Source organism: Dipodomys ordii, unplaced genomic scaffold, assembly GCF_000151885.1.
Source record: "Dipodomys ordii isolate 6190 unplaced genomic scaffold, Dord_2.0 Scaffold104, whole genome shotgun sequence".
Lineage (NCBI taxonomy): Eukaryota > Metazoa > Chordata > Mammalia > Rodentia > Heteromyidae > Dipodomys > Dipodomys ordii.
Genome location: NW_012267320.1, coordinates 1,005,694 through 1,016,162, shown reverse-complemented (window position 1 = coordinate 1,016,162; position 10,469 = coordinate 1,005,694). Strand labels below are relative to the sequence as shown.

At 45.1% G+C, this 10,469-nt stretch overlaps 1 protein-coding gene across 1 annotated transcript in view; it reads right to left on the bottom strand.

Annotated features, from left to right (window-relative positions):
• Hlcs (holocarboxylase synthetase (biotin-(proprionyl-CoA-carboxylase (ATP-hydrolysing)) ligase)) overlaps positions 1 to 10,469 on the bottom strand; it is a 161,501-nt gene that overhangs the window by 98,746 nt on the left and 52,286 nt on the right. The window contains exon 6 of the mRNA XM_013027420.1: positions 8,554 to 8,825. Within this exon, the coding sequence (XP_012882874.1) occupies positions 8,554 to 8,825 (272 nt within the window). The remainder of the gene's footprint in view (positions 1 to 8,553; positions 8,826 to 10,469) is intronic.

The window sequence follows — 10,469 nt, the reverse complement described above, 5'->3', positions numbered from 1 at the left end:
AGAGCGCTAGCCTTGAGCTGAAGAGCTGAGGGACAGCGCCCAGGCCCAGAGTTCAGGCCCCACGACCGGACCCAAAAAAAAAAAAAAAAAGAAAGGGGCAACAGAAGACACTGTATGAAAGGAAATATACTCATTACCAACTTATGTATATCACCGCTATAATAATAATAATAAATTAATCTTTAAAAAATTAAATAAAAGGGTTGCCAAAAAGCTCACCCACTTTCCACCGTCTAAGCCACTGGAACACAACTATCTGTAACCCAAAGAGGATCCTCACCAAGACCCTGGTCTCAGAGCTCTAGGGACAGACCTCTGCTACCAGCCAAGTCAAAGATGCTATAGAGTAGAGGGTAAACTAAGATGTCACCATTTTGAAACAACCCAGAGGGTTCAGTGCTGATAATGAACAGAACATACTAAAACTATGAAATGGTAAGAATAACAAGAAATTTATTCTACCTTTAAAAATAATTTATGAAATATAAAAATATCTTACAACACTAAAAGCTAATGTGATGGTACTTCTAAAACATAATAGACCAGGAAAAAATTCAACTTCAGGAGCCTGGCATGTGACAGGTTAACTTATTCAGGTGTTGAATTGGAACAACCAAATAAAATTAACAGAGAACATGCCAGAATAACTTCAGTCATGACCACTGCCAACGTCAAGGGCTGGAAGTATATGCCAAACTGTAATTTAGAAGTAAACATGGAAATAGGAGAAAACCCTCCAATCATTTTCACTTTTAAAGTACTAAATTGTCCCATTAAAAAAAAACTCACATTAATTATTCCAAAGCAATCAACTTCTTAAAAATCCTTTATTTCACAATTACGCTAATACCCCATTAATTTGGGACACTTACCAACCTATTTATTCTCTGCTCATTACCTGTGTGCACATTAAGAGTACAATACGGGCATTAATATGTAAAACATCAACAAAAGCCATCTGGAAAGCTAATGAATAATCAAGGGATTTCAAATTAAACTACAGAATTTTCCCTTAGAATCTTTAGGACAACATTGTCAAGTCCAATCTATTCACTTGGCCTCCAGAATCAATTTTTCAAACTTTATGACAGCTCTAATCGCTTCCACCTGTGTCTCAAGCCTGACTCTTGACTGGCATACTACCAGCCAGGGTGGAAATGTAGACAAAGACCCCTATTAGGATCCGGCTGTTTCTCTACTGGGAGGTCACTCAGCCATTAAATTAGTTCCAGCCCAACTTCGGTCCTCTCAGCTTGGACTCCAGGGGAGGAGAGGGTGAAATGGAGTGAGCTCACAGAGCAGATCAGTCAGAAGAAAAGGGCAGAGAGGTGGGGAGCTGGTGAGACAGGCAGGCATAGGGGTCACCCCAAACTTTGGAATCAAAGTATTCATGCCTCAATGACGGTGCCCATTCTTCACAAGGCAATTCTCCCCAGACGTCACTTGTAAAGGCTGTCTTATGAGATCATTTCCTTTCCTTTCCTGCTGTTTGTTGAGTTTCACTGTCTCCTGAACAGTATTCTCCCCACTCATAGGAGGCGGATCCACAAAACTCCCCCAGCCCTTGAAGGCTGCAGGTCACGCTGCAAGGGTGGGGCTGACTGATGGGGCATCTCTGGGTCACAGTGAAGGAGCCGGGGAGCACGTCATGTTCAGTGCTCCTGACCTCATGGCTGGGGACAGCAAGGCCCAGGACGGGTTCTGTCAAGGTCATGGGACCAGTGTGGTAAAAGCCTTGATGCCAACATTTTTCCTGCTAGACTCTAAGCCTTCCCACTCAGATACCAGAAACAGCACTCAACCTACAACAGCCATAGAAAAGCTGCCCCGCTCCTTGCATGGCATTATCTGTTACACCCACTTGCAAACCACAAATGTACTACACAACCTAACAACTACTTTGCGATCCGGATATGCAGAAAGTGTTTCGAAGACAAAGATGGGACCTGGCCCACCGTGTCTCTCCAGTACCTGACGTGCATCTGGCTGCTCCCCAAAGTGCCACAAGCAAACCTATGCCTGAAAAATCAAGGAACTGGATGCCAGGTGCTGGTGGCTCTCATCTGTAATCCTGGCTACTCAGGAGGCTGAGATCTAAGAATTGTGGGTCAAAGCCCAAGAAGGAAAGTCTGTGAGATGCTTACCGCTAATTAACCACCAGAAAACTGGAAGTTGTGGCTCACAGTGGTTGAGTGTGAGCCTTCAGCAGAAAAGCTCAGGGACAGTGCCCAGGCAGAGTTCAAGCAACACAACCAACAACAATAACAGCAAAAAGAAAATCAAAGAATTAGATAATGATTTAAAAAAAAAAAAAAGGAAGTGGTGCTGTGGCTCATAGTTGTAGAGCACTCACCTTGAGCAAAATGAACTCAGGAACAGTGCCCAGGCCCAACTTTCAAGCCCCATGAACAACAATAACAACAACACAAAACTTTATTTAAGAAAACCAAAACCAGGGCTGGGAAGGTGGCTCAGTGGTAGAGCGCTTGCCTTGCATGCCTGAGGCCCTGGGTTCGATTCCTCAGCACCACATAAGCAAAAAGAAAAAAGCCTGAAGTGGCGCTGCGGCTCAAGTGGTAGAGCGCTAGCCTTGAGCTGAAGAGCTGAGGGACAGCGCCCAGGCCCAGAGTTCAGGCCCCACAACTGGACCAAAAAAAAAAAAAGAAAACCAAATGTTGGCCAGCCTATTTAACCTACAGGAGTACGCAAAGGAAATTAGTTGATGTCCATCTGACTCTCGAAACACTAGCTTCACGTATAAGTCATCGCAACAGCTGACAGAGACTTGGCAATCAATCAAGAAAGATACTGTCACGCCAATAAAAGACAGTTCCAAGAATAATGACTCAGTTCCCGCTCTCTTATGCCCCATGGCCTGGCCCCATGCTGTTCTTACAGCAGAGGGTCCATCATCACCATCACAAGAGAAAACAGAATGTGCCAGAACTCTACACACACAGGCTAGAAGGGCGCCTGCAGATGCATGGAGAGGGTTTGCAGTGGCCCATCCTCACCCCAGCCTGGACACCACCACCACCACTCATTTGCAGAGGGCTCCTGGGACTGCAGCTGTAGGACGTGACCTTGAACACAGGCAAGTTCACTGGTGCAGACACACAGCACAGAAGCCTTGCCCTGGAGACACTGTCTAACCAGCTGAGCTAACTGGACACGAGGAAACCTACCAGGAAGTACCACAGAAAGAAAAATAAAGACCTCCCGAGCCAATGATGCCGGCAACCCACAGAGCACATCCAGAAGATGTTACCCTTACAAGGGAGTGGAGGAAGCATTTCATGGCCAAGAAGATACACCAGAGAAAATGAATGGAGTTGGGGAAAAGGGATGAAATTATCGTATCTAGCCCAAGGAACTAAGTAGTACAGTCAAGTCAGATTACTAGGGGAGCATTGTTCCCTGGCGTGGGTTTTTCACCTTTGGAGGGGGGCAGCGCTAGGCCCTTCGATGGTCTTGACTTAGTCACTAACAAGCAGCTTGCAAATGTCCCTTGGTTGCTCCCTCTCCTGAATCATTACCATAGCTCCCAAAGTCACCGAGTGGGGACAGAGGCAACAATGGCTATGGCTGTGGCCTGGAAAGGAGCTGTTGTCCTACCCAGAGGGCAAGTGAAAGCTTTCAGCATCTACTGCAGTAGACCTCCATAGTCAAATGCAAATAGAAGCTTTGCCAAAGTACCAGAGTATTGGTCAGTGGAGAGATTTCCAAATCCTCTGAGTCACAGTATCAGAAGACGCTTCTAGCAACCTGACATCAGCAGTCCATCAGAACTAAGGTTGTACGTTGAATAATTAATCATCTTCACCTTCCCTTGTGAACCTCTCAGGCAGAGGAGCTGACTATGTGGACACTAGCTTCCTTTTCTTGGCAGTCCGAAAAGTGAAAGCACATCCCCCAGTGTTTCCTTAGCAACAAAAAGTTGGTCTTGAGTTGGATTCATCTGTGATTCAAATATGTTTCTTAACCTTTGTAGCAACAGAACAGGTCAGGTGATCAGGTCATGGTCATGGGACAGGAACCTAAGGTAAGAGCCATGTGTGCCTTCTGGGAAAAGTCTGTAACAGGCGGGGCACTGCCCTTGTCACTCTGTCTCCCTGCTCAGTGGGCCATGTGCTAAACGTACATTGTGGTTTAACAGGGTCATTGGCACTGTGAGCCAACACACAGTCCCATATTTAAGCCACTTTTATTTTGGGGTATCTGTCTCATCCAGCTGAATGGAATCCTAATACTTAATCCTACAAACAGAACCTGAATAGGTCCTGCTAAGTCTTAAAACTTGTGTACACTACCAGAAACAAGACCTAAAGGATAGAGCCTGCTGTGGAAGGGCTGGAAAGGAAAAGAACCTCACAAGTTCCTCACCAGTCCCTGCTGTGACGTAGTAGCAGAGCACCTCATCAGGCCCTCACCATCCAGGGGCTGGCAGGCAAGACGAGGGATTTATTAGAAGCTGTATTAATGCAAGAAATCACTCTAAAAACAGCAAAACATTAGTGTTTATCAGTCTTCCTTGACACTGTAAAACTCAATCTAAGAGGTTTGCAGTCTCAGAAAAGTGATAAAGAACACTTATTTGGTAAGAAAGGAATTCTCAGTTGGCAAAAGGCAGTCTAGATTGGAGTCCTGCCATCCTACTGGGGGGCAGGGAGAGGAGATATCATCATAAAGAACCCAGGAGCCTGGGCTAGAGATGTGGTTCAGCCTGGTCTTTCACCCAAACCCAGCATTTCATTTGGCTCCAAGGAGCTACCACTGAATAGGGAGAGAAGCTTTAAAAGACCAGTTTTCAGGATAGAAATCTGTCTAAATGATCATCAATGGTCACTCACATGAAGCCAATCAGAAGTGACTGAGAAGAAGCCCAGTAAAGTTTGACAGGCATATTGCCACAGAAACCCTAAGGCCGGCCAATTAAAAACCATGACTGTTCAGTCCTCAAAACAATACCAGACCCCCACTCTCCAGGATGGGACACTGGGAAAAGCCTCCTGGGAGCAAGGCCACAGCCTATGGACACCAGGCAACAGGAGGTAGCAGATCAATACTATTTTAGTTTGCCTACACAGTACATGGGTTCATTCAAGGCAGAGCTCATCTGGGCATTCAGTTTGTTGTTTTATTTTTGCAGTACTGGGGACAGACACCAGGATCTTGTACATGTTGAACAAGTGCTCCATCATGAACGCTACCATATAACTATTGATTGACCCATGACACTGAGCCATATTCAGTCTTAAGAGAGGAGGCCAGGCCTCTCCACATCTTGACTCTGACTGAATGGAAGCACATGATGGGGATGTTGAGGTTACTGCTGAGGGTTTATACAGGAGGAAGAGGACACACATGGGGATTCTGGAGCCAGCGCACAGCACCACTGGTCCTCACTATGACCTTATCATTCTTTCCTGGGAATAGAACTCCCAGGCTTGGCTGGGAAGGTGGCTCAGTGGTAGAGCGCTTGCCTTGCATGCATGAGGCCCTGGGTTCGATTCCTCAGCACCACATAAGCAAAAAGAAAAAAGCCTGAAGTGGCGCTGTGGCTCTCAAATGGTAGAGCGCTAGCCTTGAGCCTTGAGCTGAAGAGTGAGGGACAGCGCCCAGGCCCAGAGTTCAGGCCTCACGGCCGAACCAAAAAAAAAAAAAACTCCCAGGCTTAAAACAATGCACAGACCAAGGTAGGGGAGCTCAAACATAGGGGGGGGGAAACATTTTAAGAATTCTATAATAAATATCATTTAAAGTTTGCTCTACTCCAGCCCATCAGGAAAGAGGTAAGAGATTCCCACAGTAGCAATACATACAGAAGCATGGGGTCATTTTACTCTACCATTCTGAAATTCTTCCTGCCCTGTCTTCTTGGCCCATCAAGGTGCTACATATGGTAAGAGGGACCATACATTGTAACTCAGACCTAGGACCCATTTCCCCTGTAGGAAATCCATGTGATGTTGGGACAGCAGTATTAGCTCAGTAAAGGGTGCCTGGAAAGCACTACAAGATCACATAGGAGATTCATCCATGCATGGAAAGCACACCTAAACGAGTCTGGGAGCCAGCGTTTCCAATATACATCAGCGACACACCGTAAGCACTCTGTCCCCTAAGGCTGCTCCTGGAACGTCAAATATAGTTTCAGTGGAAGAAATCACTTGGGATGCATTCTCAGCACATAACTATCTATGTATTTCATTATCTCATGGACCCTCTGTGGATAATCTGGGGTCTTTTAGACACACAGGGAACCTGTTCAAAGGCCTCCTAAGCCACTTTAACCCCCGCCCCCAGGAACTAGGGGGTTACTGACAAGGTTTACTGACTCCATAAGCTACGGTGATTAACTTGGCCTCGGAGGGCTGGGAGGAAGACACATGAGAAGTGGGTGAAGGACGTGTGCAGCCACCAAGTACTCAGTCAAATGCTTGCTAGGAGTAAGCCAAGGGACTAATAATTAATCATCAGCTGGTGCCTGTGGCTCCTGCTTATAATCCCAGCTACTCAGGAGGGTGAGATCTGAGAATCACGATTTGAAGCCAACCTGGGCAGGAAAGTCCATCAGACTCTTATCTCCAATTATCCAGAAGTGGTGCTATGGCTGAAAGTGGTAGAATACTAGCATTGAATGAAAAAGCTCAGGGACAGCACCCAGGTCCTGAGCTCAAGGCCCATAACTGACAAAAAAAATTTAATTATCAAAGCCACTTCAGTGTCTTCAGTGCTCTTCAAAAGCCAGAAAAGCAGAGAAAGAAAGACTCCTGAACTCCCTTGGAGAAGCGAAAATACATTCTCTTCTCATTTGTAAAAAGAAAAACTCCCGCAATCCTAAAAATGTTACATCTCTAATGGTAAGCCCAGCTACCTGGCTTCATTCAGTTAAACTATTCAAGAGTATGAAAGCACAGCATTCACATGTTTTTGTTGTTTGTTTTGTTGGCACTGTGACTCGATAGCTGCCTTCTGGGCACACTGGCCGCTCCTTTGGCCAGGCATGCCCACAGTGACCGGACCCAGTGGCATACTGCCAACCAACAGTTCAAGACTATTCAGCATCCCAAACAATCTTCACTGTTACTCATCAAAACAATGAAAACAGCGGGCAAGCGTGCACGTTTTTGCTAGCTGAACTTCACCTCTTAAAATCCTTTGTTAAAACTGTACAAGACCTTTTATATTTAGCAAATGTAATTATCCACAGTACCACAGTAATACCAGCTGAGAGAATGAATTTATCCCTCTGGGTGGGAGAAGTCAGAGGGGAGCATTACAGAAATCTAAATGAGTAGGTGCCTTTGACAACATGAATTAACACAGTGAGCGGACCTGCTCCTTAACATGGTGGCTGGCTTCTGCTCTTCTCCTATGTACTCTCCTCACACTTAAAACTGCTGTTCCACTGACTCTGAGTGTGAGAATCGAGAAGACGCTCATGACCTCATCATTTTATATCAACACATTACTACATTCCAGAAATGACTGATAAATAAGGCAAAAATTATTCCATCCTGTCTAGTCATGCCGTGCCCAGGGTAACACCCAGAAACTGTGCCCTGGCTGTATCAGGGCTCTCCAAGTCCTTCAACTCTTCTCACACTGAGCAAGATGCTTCTCTCATTTCTTCCCTCTATAAGCCAACTTTTTTAATGAGAACAGGATTAATTAATACTGACAAGTTAGAAACAATTAGAAAAATTCCTTTTATCTGGCCTTTCATGCTTTAACCTTTAATCAAAGCCCACCAAACAGAATGGATAAAGAGGAAAACTTGCAATAAAAGTAAATTTCAAACACTCAAATGAGATTACAGAGTGCTTGAAAAATGTACTGGACAGAAACGTGCCAGAAAAGTTTCCAAAACTTCAAGTTATTCACAGCTTCAAGTTATTTCAATGTAACCCAGCTTACATGTCACTTAAATTTGGTCTTCTAATGCCCACACAAAACGCCCTCTATTAAATATTTAACACTGATTGTAACAACATGAAGGAACCTGAGTGACAATGCCACCTGTTAAACAAGTTTTTCCTAGTGTTGTGGGGTTTTTTTTCTAAGGACATTCAGGAAGACCTGATTAAAAGAAGCAAGCCAGCCAGGCGCCAGTGACTCATGCCTGTAAACCTAACTACTCAGGAGGCTGAGGTCTGAGGACTACGGTTCAAAGCTGGCCCAGGCAGACAAATCTAAGAGACTCTTATCTCCAATTAACCACCAAACACCAAGAAGTGAGGCATGACTCAAGTGGTAGTGTGCCAGCCTTGAGCAGAGAAGTTAAGGGACAGTGCCTTGGCACTACTACTAGAGTGCAGGTGCATGTGCAAGTGCATGTGTGTGGAAGCCACAAATACCTCCCATTCATAATGGCTTCTGACTAAAGAGCTTCCTTAACTCCTCCTCTTCCCAGCATGGGTTATGTACACCTAGCTAATAGTCTACTAAGACACATTACACCACTACACAGGACTCCATCTTCCTCTCCAGCCACTGGTCACAGAACACAATCAACACAAGCAGGCAGTGAAGTGGCCAAGCAGGACTCACCCATCCAGAAGATTCATGGTGGTGGGGGTCACTTCAGCAAACAGAATTACTTTTCCAAGTTGCTTGGTCTGCAGATTTTGTCGATAGATGTCTAAGTTAAAGTGTTCGGAAGAGAAGTCTTCTGTGTCAGTAATCACAGGTATGGAAGATGGAGTGACTTCTACTTCTGATGCACAAGAGGACACAAACTTAAGGGAGAGCTTGCTGGACTTGATTACTCCTTTCGGATCCACATGTGCCCCCAGCCACTGCATAAGGGGATCCCGGATTTCCTGCATCATAAAAGGAAGAGAGAGGGGGCTGGGAAGGTGGCTCAGTGGTAGAGTGCTTGCCTTGCATGCATGAGGCCCTGGGTTCGTTCGATTCCTTAGCACCACATATGCAGAAAAAGCCGGAAGTGGTGCTTTGGCTCAAGTGGTAGAGTGCTAGCCTTGAGCTAAGAGCTAAGGGACAGGGCCCAGACCCAGAGTTCAGCCCCCACGACCGACAAAAAAAAAAAAAAAAAAAAAGGAAGAGAGAGGCTGGAATCTGGCTTTTCAGTAGATCACAGTAGCTCTTCCTAAAAATGCTTCTGGGGCAATGTAAGTGCTTCCCAATTCATGACCAATAAAATTCATATCAACATGTTCTAGACATCTAAGCTATTATATCACATGATAATAAAGACACTCGGTGCTATGATTTGAACATTGGTCCCCCAGAATTCGTATGCTGGAAATTTAATCCCCAAGTTCATCTGTTGATAGTGTTCAGAGGTCATGGGCTCTGCCCTCATGAATGCATTAATTGATGGATTAATGGCTTATTGAGGGAGTGGTTACCCCAAGAAGGGTCTGCTATAAAAGCCAGTTTGGCCGTCTCTCTGAGCCACGTGATGCCTGGTCTCTGCAGAAAGCTCCCATTACAAAGGAGGCCTCCTCTAGACTAGAAGCAGCCCCAACCATGGACTTTCCAGTCTCCAGAGTCATGAGAAATTCACTTTTTAATCTTATAAATTAGCCAGTCTCAGGTATATGGTTATAACAACAGAAAACAGACTAAGACACTAAATAGGCTGGCAGTAAAAAATGAACTTCAGAAACCATGCAAATGCACTGATATACTTCATATCCTAATTATTTTTTAAATGTTTCCCCTAGCACTAGAGAATTAGATAACTTAATAAGCAACTCTCTAACCCTTTGTGAATGAACAACAAAAAGCCCAAAACACATCTTTTTATCTTTGTATTTTTGCCCACAAGGAAACCCATTATCCTATCCATGAAACAAAAGAATCTACAAAACCTTAAGTGGAAATCAGAACCCAAAGCACTGAGAGACACCAGAGTTCAAACTCCGCCTCTGAAGGGGCAAGGCTTCATCCTACAAAGGGAGAGTCAACACTGGCCGCAATGAAGAGACACGTGAGTTTCCACACCAAAACTCAGCTTTGTGCCAGGCGTTGGTAGCTCCTAGCTACTCAGGAGGCTGAGATCCAAGGATCATTGTTCAAAACCAGCCAGGGCAGAAAAGTCTGTGAGGCTTTAATTTTTCACTAAATTACAAAAAAAAAAAGCAAAAATTGGAGCTGTGGCTCAAGTGGCAGAGTGCTAACCTTGAGCAAAAGAAACTGAGGGACAGATCCCAGGCCGTAAGTTCAAGTCTCTGGACTAGAACGATAACAAAAACAAACCAAAAAACCTCAGCTTTAGGAAACACCCAGAGTTGCTTTCTGTCTGTCCTGAAAGACACCCTCCCCCCCACCTCAAGAGGCCATAGACACTTCCTTCCAGAATGGCTCAGGAAGAACTGGGGGTCAGGGGAATCATCCTCCCACCAGGCTGGCAAAAAACAGATCCAATACAGGTGGACCTGTTGCAACAATGAGAAGTACAAGTTGTCATGTCCAAAACGAGCTTTACAACGTCGATGGGG